Below are 15,817 nucleotides of genomic sequence, written 5' to 3' on the forward strand. Positions count from 1 at the left end.
ATATAAAAATCAGAAAAATTGGTGTAACTCAATTTTGTGTAAAATTGAGTTACACCAAACTTAACATTTTTACATTGCTAAAATGTTCCAAAAATGTGCTAAATCTTTGGCATGTTGAAATCTAATAAAAATACAAATGCCTATATAACATGAAATGTTCCATTGCCAAAGGGCTGAAGCGCAAATATCTGCAGTAGAATTAGAAGTGTACTGCCCCTGCTAGGTTGTATGTGACTTTAAATAAATGTTTAAATTACTATGTTGTGTTGTTAATTAATGTCACATTTATCTGTAAAAAGTGATCTGCAAATGCATGTACCTAGGTAATTGCCAGCTCAAAGTGTCTCTTCTATAACGTAAGAATGTCTAATATACAGCAGGCTAAAAAGGCTATGTTATATTGTTGACTCAATTATTATTCCCATTTCCAAGGGCGATGCCCTCGCTGTAGGGGCATAGTGTTCTTTGTGTGTATGTCTGCATTAGCACAAACAGTAAGCAAATGGTCTTATATCAAGTTTATTCAATTTCACATTTAGAAGCAGGTACATGTCAAAAGTCAGTGACCTTATAGTCATTTTATTTACATAACTTTGGAGATGCATCTCGTCATAATACAGGCAGAATTACATAACGAAGACCACACAGTATCGTTGTTTAGCACCACAGCTGAGCACTATTGACAACCAGCACTAAGCTCTCTCGGGATTAGGCCGTAGCTTTCAAATCATCTTTCAAATATTTACCACTGTTGGTCGGATCTAATCAACTTTCTACTGAAAAAAACATCACATAATTCAAAGAAATAATCATGTAAGTACAGATATGTTTTCCCTTTTTACAAATGACAAATATTTTTGTTGCCTTTTGAGCCAGTCCTTTCTACTTCCTGTGCGATGCGTGTGGTCTTGGCAGTTGAAGAAGAAGAAGGTGTGAGATGATGTGTATGTAAACCTGAATTAATCACAGTTTATTTTGTGTACTTATTGTCTCTTCCTGTCATCCTATAAAGATGCATCAATGTGTTTTGACTATATTCATGGTAAGTTGTTTGTTTCACAACCAGTCTCTACATATAGGTTCGCAGTAGGCTTCGAAAGTGGATTGCATAAAGTGAACAAAATGTTCCTTTAAAACTGGTAAAATACATTTGAAATTTAGTACCTAATTTTAGCATCAGCTGCGTTGATTCACTTCAAATATTTCAAACACAACATGCCTCTGGCAAGTTGATATCAAAGCAGATACATTCATCTATACATAAAAACAAACTAAATTTAAACAAAAACACCAATGAAAAAGCAAATATAATTTTTAAATTCATGGCACTGAGACTGCAGATATATTTACCTAGTATCCTTTTAGATTAAAGATGTACACTGCTTGTCCAAAAAAAGTCGCAGCCAAATAAAAGGGGTACACGCTCTTATATTTGATATGACTGCCTTTAGTTTTGATTACAGCACAGTGGCATAGTTTCAATAAGCTTCTGCAATATTAAAAGATGTATTTCCATCCAGTGTTGCATTATTTTTCACCTATTGACCACTGCACAAAGCCTTCTCCAGCTCGTCCTAAACACTCACTGGGGTTCGGATCTGCAGTAGATTAGTTTGTTCTTCTCCTTAAATGTTTTCTCTGCTTGATACCAATGATTTGACCCTTCTCAAACATATTGACATATTTCCCATGACCACAGGATGTGTCTTTACACATGGTTGTTTCAGAAAGGAGAAGCCGCTCACTGCATCGGTCAGGTTTAAATACCGTGTTGCAGCTGAAAGATCATCACTCATGCAGCAAGAATCCAGTAGGAGGCTCGTACTTACTGCATTTGCTTATTTTGGACAGGCAGTGTATATCAGAGTATCCTGGGCCAGTCAATTTTTAATTTGCCCAAATATCTCAATTATTGATCTCTCTGATTCCTGATACAATTGATTAGCCACAACTAATTGCTTATCAGTCAGATAATCATAATAATTATATCATTGCTATATTTGTGCATCCTTATATCCATCTAATTCTGTTACAACAGTCATTATCTTTCCTTCACTCTTCCTTCTCTGGCAGCCTGATGTCAAAGGTCATCATCACCGCCATATCTGTGCCCTCTCCCGACCCAGCTGCCAGTTTGAGTTGCTGGACATCTCCGCCTGTGAAAACATCCGCCTCCCAGACTCTGCTCTTGTTCAGCTTCAGATCAGTCCTGGCCTCCCCCACCACACACACCCTCTGCGCTCCCGGCACCCTCACCCTGAACCGCACCCACGACCCGGGCTCCAAGCGTCCCATTCTCGGCTCGAAGAGAACGCAACCTTTCCTCCAGGCCGAGTACACGCATGGGAACGGAGCCCCCTCTTGATCGCAGCTGGTATTCAAAACGAAATCGCACATGGGGTTGAAGTTGTCTCCCGGGGTGGTCCTGGCGTACAGCCCGAGTCGGTACACCCCTCTTTCGGGCAAGGAGGCGCTCACAGTCACCTTGGTGTCTGTGTATGTGCAAAACAGGTACCGGGACAGAGGGAGGCCGCTCTGTTTGGTGATCTTCTCCTGACTTAATACAGTATGGAGCTCTAAGTCTTGCTGGTTGTGAAAAGTTATGTTGCACTTTCCTTGCTGCGTGCTCACTACCCCCGTTGTGTGGCTGAATTTCGTAAACCCAAATTCAGACGTACGCAACCCGGGACCGCAAGCTGATCCTAAATTTGGCGGGAACAGCTCATCTAGGCTCGTCAACTTCCCTTTGCAATGTAGCAGAAAGTTGGCGACGTTGTGAAATTTGACCTCTGTTTTCTCGTAGTCGCGGACAAACACTGATAAGCGGTAAAATCCTCGTTGAGGGAATAAAACGTGGCAAGTTAAGGCGTTTGATTGAATTTGCGTGGCCAAGCAGCGTTTTGCTACAGCCGGGTCTAACTCGGGGTGCATAAGTTCACACACTAACATTAACGGACGAGAGGTTTTAAGCACAACTTCGCACGATCCTTGTTCTATTTGAACTACCTCGCTTCCCAAGCTGCTCCCGGACACACCTTGCACCTGTGCGTTCGGCTGAAGACCCCAAGATAAGAAGGGGTTCTCTGGGATCTCCTCCATCGCTCTCGGTACAGGGCACTCTACTGTGAAAGAGCAAACCCACTTAAGAGGAGTAGTGGCCGCTTCAGGACGGGCGAAGATTCTTACATCATATGTTCCGCTGGCAGGAGGCAGGAGTTGGAGCTTCATGGTGCGGTGGGATACAGTTAAAAGTCCGAATGACGATTTGGTGGAGTCGCGCTGCTCTGAGGACCCCAAGTGGAGCAGATCCTGATGAGCCGTGGTCTCAAAAGTGAATATTGTAGGACGAGAGAAACCGAGGGAGATGTTTGCTTCACCGTCATCTGAAAAAGAATAATAATAATAATAGCTGATTGAAATCATGTCACTTTCATGTCGTTTTCAAGATCACAATTTCAATTTGATCAAGATTCATAAAGCACTATCTTAGGCTGTTTGCTTCTTCTGAGAGTTCACACTTCATTGTAACTGGTTAAAGCACAGTCCTTTTTTCACCGAGGGTCGCATTTTGAAACTTATACGGAGCAACTCGACAATGTCAAATTTGTTGAATTAAATTTTGCATTTGACATTGTTTCGATGAGCCTCCACACCTTTAATAAGACTTGGGACATTAGGTTGATATAACAAATTTTACAGTAAAAAGTACTACTCTTTGTTGTTTGGACCAACAACAGGAAGCCGGAGGGCCAACAAAAAATGGTCTGAGGGACATGCCTGGGTTAAATTCAAAGCATAACAGAAGCTGACCATTGGGAGTGTGTAAAGTGTGTTAAAAACAGAATTGCTGAATCCAAATATGACTATCTCCTAAATTGCATATTGCCCAGCACTAATACTGATGTAATAGTAATGCACACTGTGTCTCTCTGTGGATTTGTAAAGCGTCTTTCTATCTAAGTACTTAATTATTCTGCCATTCAGTTGCCAAAAGCCTCTCGCTCCCACCACCAATCGCAATCACAGCAAGCTAATTAAACAATTATTAAAACTCATCCAATGACTTCCTGATTACAAGTGTCTGCAAATCTTTTTGAGCTCTTTGGAAACACTTGACCTCAGCCCAGTGTTTCTCACTTGTGTAAATATTACTTAAGAATGCACAACATCATTGCATACTTTTTGTCCAGTCAAGGTTTTTTTTAATAGAGATGTCTGTTAACACTAAGATTATGACTATTTTTCTCCATTGTCTTATTTTACACATTTTATGTCATACGGTTTTGCGTAAAATGTCAGAATTTTTTTGAAACTGTTCTTCTTTTCTTATGTTTAATGTTATGTTAGTTAATGATAATACAAGACATAAATATAATAACTTGTTAAACCAATGTAGTGTTGTTCTGCTGTACACTTTTAGATTGTGGGAGAAAATTTGACACGGAAAGACAAATGGTGATGGTAAACACTGAATTCCTTACTAAACCCACACCTGTGACTATATGACAGTGGTGTGGCTGCATGAGTCTCAGTCCCAGAGTGAAGAAGGCGGAGGTCTTGAACACTCGTCTCTCAAACTCTTCGATGGAGATGGGACAGTCCAGGAGCTGCCACTTCTCCTCATCGGGAAAATGTGAGTGAATAAACTCCTCTGCGTCCGTCAGGAAGTAGAAGTCATCAAATCTACACACAACAAAAAGTATGAGATAAGAAGTTTTGATGCAACAGTAAAAGTCTGGTTTCTATTTTAAAGGAGACGTAATTTGCTTTTTTTAGTTCATCATTTTGCATTTTGTTCATTGTAATCCGCAATATTGATCTAAAATAGTGACAATTCACCGGAGCAAGCAGCGATTATGTTTTTATTGTGGAAAGTGGTTATCTGACGTTTCATAACCCTACATGTGTCACTCTTAATTTTTCAAACATCCAACTAAATACATCGATTTAGGCGGCGGTAGAGGGTAGGAGAAAACAGGAATTTTCTGAGCCTCAAATGCAGGGCAGCACAGGATCACTCAAACATGCAGGAATGGGGAAACACCGTTGTAACCAGTTTAAAACCTTGAAGTAAATTTTACGTATGTCCCATTTAAAGATATTGTACTTAAGGTTATAAAAACGTAGTTCTAAATTCCTATTATCATTATGACCATGGTAAGATTTTGTGTTGATACAGAAGTATAATGACAAACGGCCCAGCTACTAAAACAATTTGGTTGGTGGAGTGCGTGTTAATGAAAATAAAAGACAACAAGTAATGAGCGATGTAAAGATTATTCGGTTAATTAATAATCATGATTCATCAAGATTATAATATAATATAAGATCATATTAAAAATAATAATCATGACCATTTTAGAAGCACAATTTTATATTTTGAATTCAGTAAGTTTGATTTTGTAAAGCTGGTCACAATGTTGAGAAAAAGTAGTGTGTTAGACAATGGGATTTTTTTTTTTTTTTTTTTTTTAAAGGTGCACAATAACAATCAGACAATATCACACTGTATATTTTCTTTTTTTCTGAGACCGTTTAACGAAGCTCTCGTGCTCCATATCGACCCGTCCTGCCCCCCAGCAGGCGTCCAACAGAAACCACTGTCCCGACAGCAGCACAGCGTTCCACAGATGATCTGACTTCACGCCCCTCAAGCTCTGGCCCTGTCTGTAGCCTACGCCCTTACTGTGCCCGGGGACCTCCTGGCACTCGATACCCACCTCCCTGGAAAATAGGAACACAGTGTTTTCAACAATAAGAACCAATAAGTCAGAATAAAGCATAGTTGTAAATGTGACTGTGAGAGTAACTGCCTAAACAGAACTTCTGAACAAACATGTTCCTAATTGGACGGGCAAAACCTGCACTTTTTATTTTATTTATTTCAAATAGATCACAAGAAAATAGATTAAATATTACAGAGAAGAAGAAGATACACACATTTTGAAATTATTTAATACTGTCAACATAAAGCTTGTCACTTGTAGACCTCCTGATAGAGGGGAGAGGAACCAAAAGCTTTACTCAAGTAAGAGGTACTGTTATACTGTTATACTGTCAAATATATTATTCAAGGAGGACTAACAGTATGGTCTCTGAAAATTACTCTGAGAAATACAATTTTGTTTAAAAAAAGTTAACACATTTAATACATTTTGGGCTCCTCAACATACATACTATTTTACAGAAAATACTATTCAGAAAGTAGGCAAAGAATATACTTAGGGGCAAATGAGTTTTGTATTTGAGTTTGGATTTCAATTTTCTACATAAAGTTTATAGCTGACATTTCAGTTTACTTGAATACAATGGCAAACTTGGCTGGACACAAAATAACACAAATAATGTAAAATACAGAAATTATTTTTTATGCTAATTGACCAAACATGTAAAGGTGTATGTAACTTTTCTAGTATATGTTCTCCACTTTCTTGTCTTCATGGAAATGTTGCCGCTTTGCCTGAAATGTTCCATAGTATTGTAATAAAATGGAACTATCTAGCATTCATTTATGAACAGGTATTTGTATTGCTTACAAATTCATTGGAATAGCATACCTTCTTACTGTGAGCTGACCCGCCTCTCCACAAATCTGACCAGTAACTCACCTGCTTGTGTCCATGGAGATAGATAAATGAATGCCATACTGTGGAACAGTCCAAGCTATGCAATAGCATTTCCATGGAGACCAGCAGGTGGCGTTACTCTTCACCATAAAAGTTACATAGTACATACATTTATTAATTTTTTTCATTTTAGCTGTGATTTACTGGTGCCACCTTTTCATGTTTAAAGCCCCAGTGCAAAACATTTTAGTCAAAAAGCTGTCATTTTGGATGTATTTATTGCATCCCAAAAACCTCCCAAAACAAGTGTTCTTACTGTGAGCGGGCTTTCATCTCCACACATTTTAATCTTACTTGGTCTGTGGGAGCCTCTTCCTGCTTGTTTCCATGGAAATGTTATTCCTTTGGCTAAATTATTCCTCAGCATGGCCTAAAATTAAACTGTGGCTTTAACTTTCAATTTCAGTAGGATCATAAAGGTGACTTGCCACTTCCAGAAAGTTACATGCTGTTGGTTCAATGTATGAAAGTATGGGAAATATGTCTATTACATTATATCCCATAGGTTTGTGTTGTTATGTACCTGCACATCTCTGAGCACAGACTGGAATATCCACAGCACACGCCTCGTCCCGCTGCGATCACCTCTTCAGGAGAACTCAGCTTTTCAGACCGTCCCAGAAACCCACTGATGTCATACTCTGAGGAGAAACACAGGTAAACATAATCGCTTATAAATAACATCTAGCCCTGTTATTGACAAATGTTTGTAATGATGAACTGTAAACTAAACTTATATTTAGTTTAATTTCCTTCTGTCAACAAATCTTGTTCTTCTGCGCACCGGTTGGCCTTATTCTGTAAAAAACTGAACTAATGAAACTAAAATGGCTCTGATAAGGAGGACTAGCTGCAGACTAAACCAGAAGAATGACTCAAACCAGGTCTAAATCTGAGACTAAACCAGGACTGAAGTAGGTCTTAATACAGAATAAACCAGACCAGAGATCGGGTTTGTTTTGGTAGATGACCACCAAGGACTAAACCAGGATAAAACAAGGATATATTACAGTTGAACCAGGACTAAAATAAATGAGATTAAACAATTGCTAATCACATAATGCGAATTATTCAATGTCTATACCTGGGCTAATTTAAGTAAAGTAGAAGGGTTAGGGTGGTAATAATGATATTAGTTGTAAAACTGGCCTGTGAAATATGACTTAGTGTGGAATGTTCACTCATTTTCAATTAAAGCTCATAAACAAAATATGTAAGTTTGGACATAGATTTATATCGTTACCTTAGACACATGAGTCAAATAAAACCATTACAGCTATAGTGACAAACCGTGGCTCTGAAACTGCCACTATAATCTAAAAAAAACAAGTCAGCTAGACACATTTATTACTTCCAACTTGAGGTGGCACCACTTGCTTGTCTCCATGGACATTGGAAAGTTTAATGCCATACTGTGGAATAATTTGGGCAAAGCAAAAACATCTTCATGGAGACGAGGCGGGGGCAGATCCTCCACCAGAAAAGCTACATAAAGCAGCTTTAAGGCATCGCTTAATGTACGATACAATGCAGATTGCAAGAACATATGAATGCAATGAAAATTTAGATAGAAAAAAAACTAATAGTAATACAGGACTGTAACAGACAACTGCGTATAACTTAGAGCTCGGTTTGGTCACCCCTGGGAAAGCGTGGTTGATCAAATAGTTTTTTTGACAAGGCATTTGGGACATTTAGTCACTCACCAATGTTGTGACAGAGCCAAACCCAGATGGCTCTGAGTCTCTCCAGCTCCGTCCTGGCTGCCTGCGTGACACCGAGGGCTATGGTCTTCACATCATAAACACACTTCTCCTTCAGCTGCAATTAAGTCACATTATATAACATAAAAAAGACACAAGAAGGGGAAAAAACATGTGAAGTCAACTGAAGAAGCAGATTTTGGGTGATTTATGTGCTAAGCCGCGTAGATTTTGTCCTTACTCCACAGTGACACTATAACTAAGATGGGTTACCCACTGAAAAATAAAGAAAAACATTATTTTTTTAAAAAATATGAACTACAAGTTACTTTCCATACACAATTTCACCCTGTTCACATGTCACGATTGTCTATTAAATGCATATAAAGTAAATTTCCTTGAAATGAAGCATATAGTATCCTTCAACATCTATCTACGCAAACGTGAAAAGCAGCTATTTCACCACTTTTTCCCAGCAGCTTTTGCAGCTTCGATTCCTTTTGCCAGTTGCAATTTAATTGAAAAGGCCGCATTACCCATAAGCCCCAAGGTTTGTGAGCCCTGAATGAAAGCCACTATTTTTGTAACTGAGCGGTTCATTGAGTATTTTTTTCTGCTCACTTCAGGATCACCATGACCCAGCTCTGAATCAGTTCTGTGCCACATAAGCTCTCAGCCTCTTTCCTGTTTGTTTCTGATATACTGTAAAAGTGTTTTGTTTTTGTTAACAAAGATTCATATATCTAATTTCTATAGAAAAAGTGTGTCAATTCTATGTAGTTTATTTGATATATAGACCTATAAAACAGGAAAAGCATGTTAAGATAAATACAGTTTAAAATACATAATACATTAAGGATATTTTGAAATTAACCTTCATCTACTGTAATAAACTTTGGCATAATTAAATAATGATTGATTAAATACTTTCTTTCTAAATCCACCCATAAAATTCCCCATGGTAAAACTGAACCTGCTGTTATGTAATATCGCACACATTCTCAAATATCTTCTGCTCAAATATAGTGGCTCCTAATGTCCGACACTCAAAACTGCAAAATAATTTAATTGGAAAAGGATTACAGCTAAATCCCCCATATGTCACTGTCCTTTTGGCAACGGTTGCTGCCCATGTAATCTACTAATGCTATAAATAGTGTTCCTAAGTGGGCTCACCTCAGCTCCCACCCGGATGACACGATCGTCCACCCGCTGGAAAACCTCAGAGCTGCTGAAGAGGTCCTTTCGATGCCTCCTCCTCCCCGTCCCAGTTGTGGCCAGGCCCAGCTTTGCCCCCGGGACAGTTTTAGGTTTGACTCCCTTGGTATTGTCCTCCCCATCCTTCCTCACAGCGCTCTTCTTCACCACAGTTATAGTCCTGGCTGCACTTTCTGAGGACAGCTGTCTCTTCGTGACGGGACGCTGGTCTTCTGTCTCTGCTGTCAACTTCTCAAACACATTCTTCCGGGACATTGCTGTACACTGGTCTTGTTCTGAATTGGAACCCGCTTGGACCTCATTACACACCCCAATCACTTTAACTAGGCCTGGTTCGCTGAGGTTTTCCTGGAGGTTGTGGAGCTCCAGTGCTTTGACCTGGACACAGGTGTTTGGGGTGATCTCACTGCGCTGGGGGAGACCAGGACCGCCGCAGGAGAAGGGGAAGGAGAACTTCTGCATGGCAACCTCAGCAGACATTATGCTTTAATCATAGTTTCCTATAAGACAAGGGAAATACTGGTTAAGATTGAAGTTTATTTTAAAAAAAAGAAAGAAAAATAATTTAACAAGCGTTCAAGCTGTCTTGTATTTCCCCCTCTCCATAATCATTAATCAGGATCTGATGCAATTGTATTGGCTCTCAATATAAATTCCTTGAAAATAAACAATACAGACTAATCCTAACACCTAACATAGAAAATGGTCACATTTTTCCCTTCAAACTCTGAACTCTGCTCCAAGCCACCAAGCACATCACTGACAATTACAAAAGACAGAATCTTGATCTTGATTCAAATTTGATTATTGCTCAGCCTTTGCAGCAAAGTCGAGCCGTTTGTTAGTGATATTTTCAAAGTTACCAGAAATTTGATTTTTGTTGTACCTAAACCAATCAACATTGTAATTCAGTCAAAGTTAACACACATAGATGCATGATTTACCATACTGTATATATGTATATATATTATATGTATATATATACAGTGTATATACAGTACATATATAGTGTGTATATATATATATATATATATATGGTAAATATGTATGGTAAATATATATATATATATATATATATATATACACACCATATATATGGTAAATCATGCGTCACACCTCAATCCTACACCATATTCTAGTGTTTTAGCTTATTAGCAAAGCAGCAGGAAGTACATTGTATAGTCTTGTATGGGTCCCGGACAGTGATTAAGCGGTAATTACTCTCTGTCTCTTTGTAACCAAGAATGAACACAGAGGTTGGATCGTCCATCACTGTCATGGCGCAGGGCGAGGAAGGGGCCACGGCTTTTTACCAGATTAGTGTGACCCTAAAACTTTATGTATGATGAACATGCTAAAAATAGACAGCAACTGCAGACCACACTGTAGTGAGATCATTGTTTTATTGACATTAGCGCTGTTAAGCTAAGCTAAGCATCATGCTTCCATCACAGCAAAAAATACTTTACTTTTCTATTGGAAAATGACTTAAGCTTATTTTGGCCAACATAATCATTCTATGGAAACAATGTCATAGTCTAAATCCCTTCCAAAGCAAACTACTATGGAATATTTGTATTTTCTACACACACCTTTTAGCAAATGGCCAATGATACTAGCCTTTGTACATGGTACATTTTCCTGACAAAAATGCATATATATGGCCATATCTTTCTAATACTATTTGATCAAATTTAAAAGTACATAGACCTATTAACTCAATATGTCAATAACTACATGACCTTAAGTTGTAGTAATATTCGAATCAAGTAAGTTGTGACATGAACAATATTTAATAATCTCTCTAACCAATGTTTCCAAATTATTTTTGAGTTTGGATGATGTGAAAGTTTCCAATCTAAATGCAAAGTTCAATATAGTTTAGGCTTTGTTTACTGGGTCTGCTTTCCAAGAATGAAAACCAGGTTCACCCTTGACCTTGCATAAACTCTTCATATTCAGGCCACTCGCTGTTCATGCACCTTAAAATAAGCACCACAATCTCCTCTGAAACTTCACTGTCAGCTGAAATCATCTTTAAACTCTTACCATAGCAGCTGTTTGGCCCAGAGATTTGGAGGAGATCAACTGCCTTGCAACAAGATGACCTACACTCCAGCTTTATGTTGGCACCTATCCTCCCAGCTCAAGTCTCCTTCACAAAATCAATATTTCCTTTCAGCGCTGCAGGAGAAAGTGCCACCTGAACTCTGATCTTTCATAAAGGCAACCTCTATCAAGTTCAAGGAACATCACTCTTTAATGTCAGGCTCAAGCCAAATCAAATGTACTTTACAACCGTATATTCAAAACAAAAGTTAATTCAGCCTAAAGTGCTTAGTTGAATATGAATTGCTTTTGTGGGCCAACATGCAACAATTGAATAACCTTATTTCCCATCATAACCTGAAGCCAAGATCAATTCTAAACTTCTGTGTTATACTGAATACTGAATATACTGTGTTATAGTGAATACCAAATAGTTACAGTATTGTCAAAATCTAAATAATTCTGCACAAAAAGAAGCAAGCATTAATTTACCAGCCAAGTGTGAATATCACATTTCAAAACACATTCTTGGTTCAAAGGTCAATGAATACCAATTTATCATGACAGACATTCATGTTTATTCAAAGTTCGGAGTGGATGGAGGGGCCATTGTAAACACTTAGTTCACTTTAAGTTAAAAAACAAAATTAGGCAAGTACCGGTCGAACTAAAATCAAAGCACAAAACATGAGTAGCAAAGTTTAATTTTGTTTAACTTTTTTGGTCTGACTCTCAAATACTTCATGCACATTGGATAGTTACAAATCAATCCACTGTCTTACCTGAGTAGTATGTTTTAAAAATGGTGGGGTAGAGTTGGGGCAGCGATGTTTCCAAAGTCCTGAGTGGTCCCTTACTGCAAAGAGGGGGAGGCTTTTATACTCACACATAGACTTGCCAGTACAGGGCCCAGAATAACAGACCTAAAAATACTACAAAGCAGCTAAGTCCAGCCAATAGAGTAGGCCCAGTGTGACGTACCAGTGTGGCGTTGTGTGAACTTGTAGGTTTTTGTTAATGGGTGTCTATGCATACTGGTCACCCCGGGCCTGTGCAACGTGTGAATGCATTATGAGGGGCGGCTGGCGCTGGCACGTGTCCAAAACGGTTTGTGTTTGACGGCCCGGGCATAAAGAGGCAGGTGGAAAAGTTGGCGCGTCGAGCAAGTGTTGAGTGCAACAGAGCAGATACCCCGAAAGAGGGAAAGCATATGGAGAGAGTGGCGGAATGATACTGGGCACTTCAAATTAAAGGGCCTGCTGATTTTCAAAGTCGTATGGACTAATCGGGCTTGAAATATGCACTAGTAACTATAACTTCCTACGGCGGTACGAAGTGAACCCAATATGGATGCAGGATTTTGTTCAACCAAAAACGGACTTGGAGAATGCAGACCTCTATCCAATCATATTATTATTTGGCTTATTGGTAATTTTTTTCTGAAACTTATATTGACATGAGTAATATTTCTGTTGTTTCACTGGATATGAATACATGCATTGCAGCTTTTGACGAAAATGAACTTCATGACATAGGCTAATAATACTTATGCAAAGATCCAAGCACCAGATCTGGAGATGGGTCCCTGGGTGCTGCGCTGTACTGTACTGCTGAGGTGGCTAAGCAGCACTACAAGTATATAGATTGTTTCTTGAATAGTAACCTCAAAATAGGGCTGCAGGATATCCATATTATTGCAATATGTGAATACACTTTGATGCAATTATTTCAATTATATCAAAACAATTATGCCTTCATGTATTAGTCAAACTCTTTCAAAATAAACACATAGCAGAAAGAAAACTGGGACTGAATCGAGGATAATTGGGACGAAATAAGGAAAATCATGAATAGAAATAGTTTTAATTAAAAAAAACAGGCAATTTCTGTCAGATGGACAACCTTGGTGTTATTGCAATACATGTAGATTTAGTTTAGTGCGATATTGATTATTATGTCGACCAATATTGCGATATTGATACATTTTCAATATATATCATGCAGCCCTACCTCAAATAGTTATAATGTAATAGATGCATATATTATAGGTAGTATTAACAAATAAAACATTGCCAACTAAAGATGATTTGGTGTCTGGATCATATTTGCTGTATGAAGAAGCTCAAAACACTTTTACATCAAAAGCATACGGTAGGAAGGTCAAACGCAAACACAAGCCTATTCCAATACAAACACAACCCGATTCCTTGTTAATGTGCCAAATGAAAATGAATTATGGATATGTAGTATTAATAAATGGTTAACGGTGGCCCAAAACAACAAACGACAAGTATCTGGTTCCAATCATGTTTGCAGTTTAGATTTAGAGTTACAGGAGCAGGGTGTTGAGTACCGAAGATATACTACAGCTCGGTCCGCGGCATCGCTTTCCTGTTTATCACAAGTGCTTTGAACCTGAGCCGAACCAATCCTGGGTCTTTCAAGTCTTTCTTCGGGCTGTTTCCGTCGCGTGGCTCAGCATCAAGGTCTTCTCAGCCATATATCAAACTTCAGCATTGATTTCTCCACCAGTCGGCAAAAGGAAATATGAGAAATTACTGCAAATCGTTCCCAGCAAATGGATACTTACTATATTAGTCTTCATCATTATCAGTATCACTGCTTGTAGATAGTTAGTTTTAATGTGACAAGCCAGAGCACTTCTAGGGTTGTAAAAAGTGAACTGTAACACGGTTAATCATTTTTGGTTTAAAACATTCCCATTATTACAGCTTAAGTTTGTTTTTTGTTGTATTTCATGAGTCCCAAAGCAATGTTTATAAGTAACACAACATTTGGTCTAATAATCTCGCATTAAATGGTGAACGTTTGAAGCATCCTGAGACTTGCTGCTATAGCCTTGGGCAGGTGTAGCCTTAAGACACAACAGTTGATGAGTTAATCCACTGAAGCCTGCGCACATTTTGTTTTCAGCTGGATCTTCTTTTTAAGCACTTGTTTTTATACCGACAGCATGCAGACATTTAGACTGTCGTTGCAGTGGTCGCACAAGTGAACATAGAATAATGGTTATGACTCTGACCCTACATTGTAAATATATATAAAAGATATACCTACATGCATTCTCTAATCTTCAATTTAAAACTGTCGTCAACTCATTGTATTTTAAGAATGTGTGTATCCTTTCACCAATTAGTCCTCATCAACACGTGCTAAAGACATGTGAGAATTTGAATGAATGAGAATTTAATAGGGGAACTTTCTTGGCTGGTGCATGGCAACATACCACCACCACCACCACCACCACCACCACCACCACCACCACCACCAGCAGCAAATCCCGTATTACATAACACTACCATATGCCAGTGTTGATGTGGAAGCCCACAGCTCCTGGTCGGACCTCCTCCTCTCTCCTCTCCTCACTCATCTCTCCCCGCTGCAGTGGTGAATCCTCGGCAGCCTGCTCGGCAGTGAAACGGCAGAGTAATAATAATGCCATCTGGTGCAGCTGTCAGCCTGGCACTCTCGACCAAGCTTATTAGAGAGCGTGGAGGAGCAGAGGGACATCCTCCATCAGCGCAAAGGGAGGTGAAGAAGCACATGGACACAAGATGAGAAGTATGGTGATCACGCTGGGACGGAAATGAGATGCAAAAAAACAACAACATTGAAATAGATTTAAGCACTGAGAAAATGATTTTACTTTGCATAGATGGCTTATATTTACTGTGTTACATTCTAATACAGATGAAATAAACTATATTGTCCTTTGTGGCATGGAGGAGAGGAGAAAACTTTTAAACTGATTTTGAAGCTATATAGCAGTAGTACAAGGCATTAGATGAAAGGAACAGTATTGATAATTGTAGTAGGCAGCTGCTTTTGCAGTAGTATACCTAAGAGATAAACCATGGGGAAATGTTCTTTCCCCAATCATTATTTTGTTGAGGTTCCTCACGAGTATCTGTTCTTGCTTATGGTAACATTATATTTGGAGGGGGGAAATTCATGTTACAATATAACTTCTTCTGGGTCTAGCTGTGTCGATTTGAATCTAGAGGCACAAGCCTTTTTACCTTGAGATCTGAGCATCGGTGAATACATAATTTCAAACACATCAAAAGCACCTCAGCCATATTTTATTTATGTACAAACAGAATGCATCTTTGTAATACTAAACTGTGGCTGCTAGTAAGTAAGCGTATGATAAAAGAATGATTAAATTATTAACAAAGTACGTCCACACATAGACCTATT

General features: G+C 38.7%; 1 protein-coding gene across 1 annotated transcript; it reads right to left on the reverse strand.

Moving 5' to 3' along the window:
• Positions 1–503: 503 nt before the first annotated feature.
• On the reverse strand, positions 504–12,464 carry ky (kyphoscoliosis peptidase). Its single transcript, XM_072457763.1, has 7 exons — positions 12,379–12,464; positions 9,506–10,047; positions 8,333–8,447; positions 7,150–7,267; positions 5,533–5,724; positions 4,493–4,683; positions 504–3,383 (listed from the first exon to the last, which is right to left on the reverse strand). The coding sequence occupies exons 2-7, from the start codon at positions 10,025–10,027 to the stop codon at positions 2,053–2,055; spliced, it is 2,469 nt and encodes an 822-aa protein (XP_072313864.1). The 5' UTR covers positions 10,028–10,047; positions 12,379–12,464; the 3' UTR covers positions 504–2,052.
• Between the last annotated feature and the right edge of the window lie 3,353 nt (positions 12,465–15,817).

The sequence above is a fragment of the Eucyclogobius newberryi genome, unplaced genomic scaffold, assembly GCF_026437365.1.
Source record: "Eucyclogobius newberryi isolate DKJ021-1_F unplaced genomic scaffold, fEucNew1.0.hap1 SCAF_21, whole genome shotgun sequence".
NCBI lineage: Eukaryota > Metazoa > Chordata > Actinopteri > Gobiiformes > Gobiidae > Eucyclogobius > Eucyclogobius newberryi.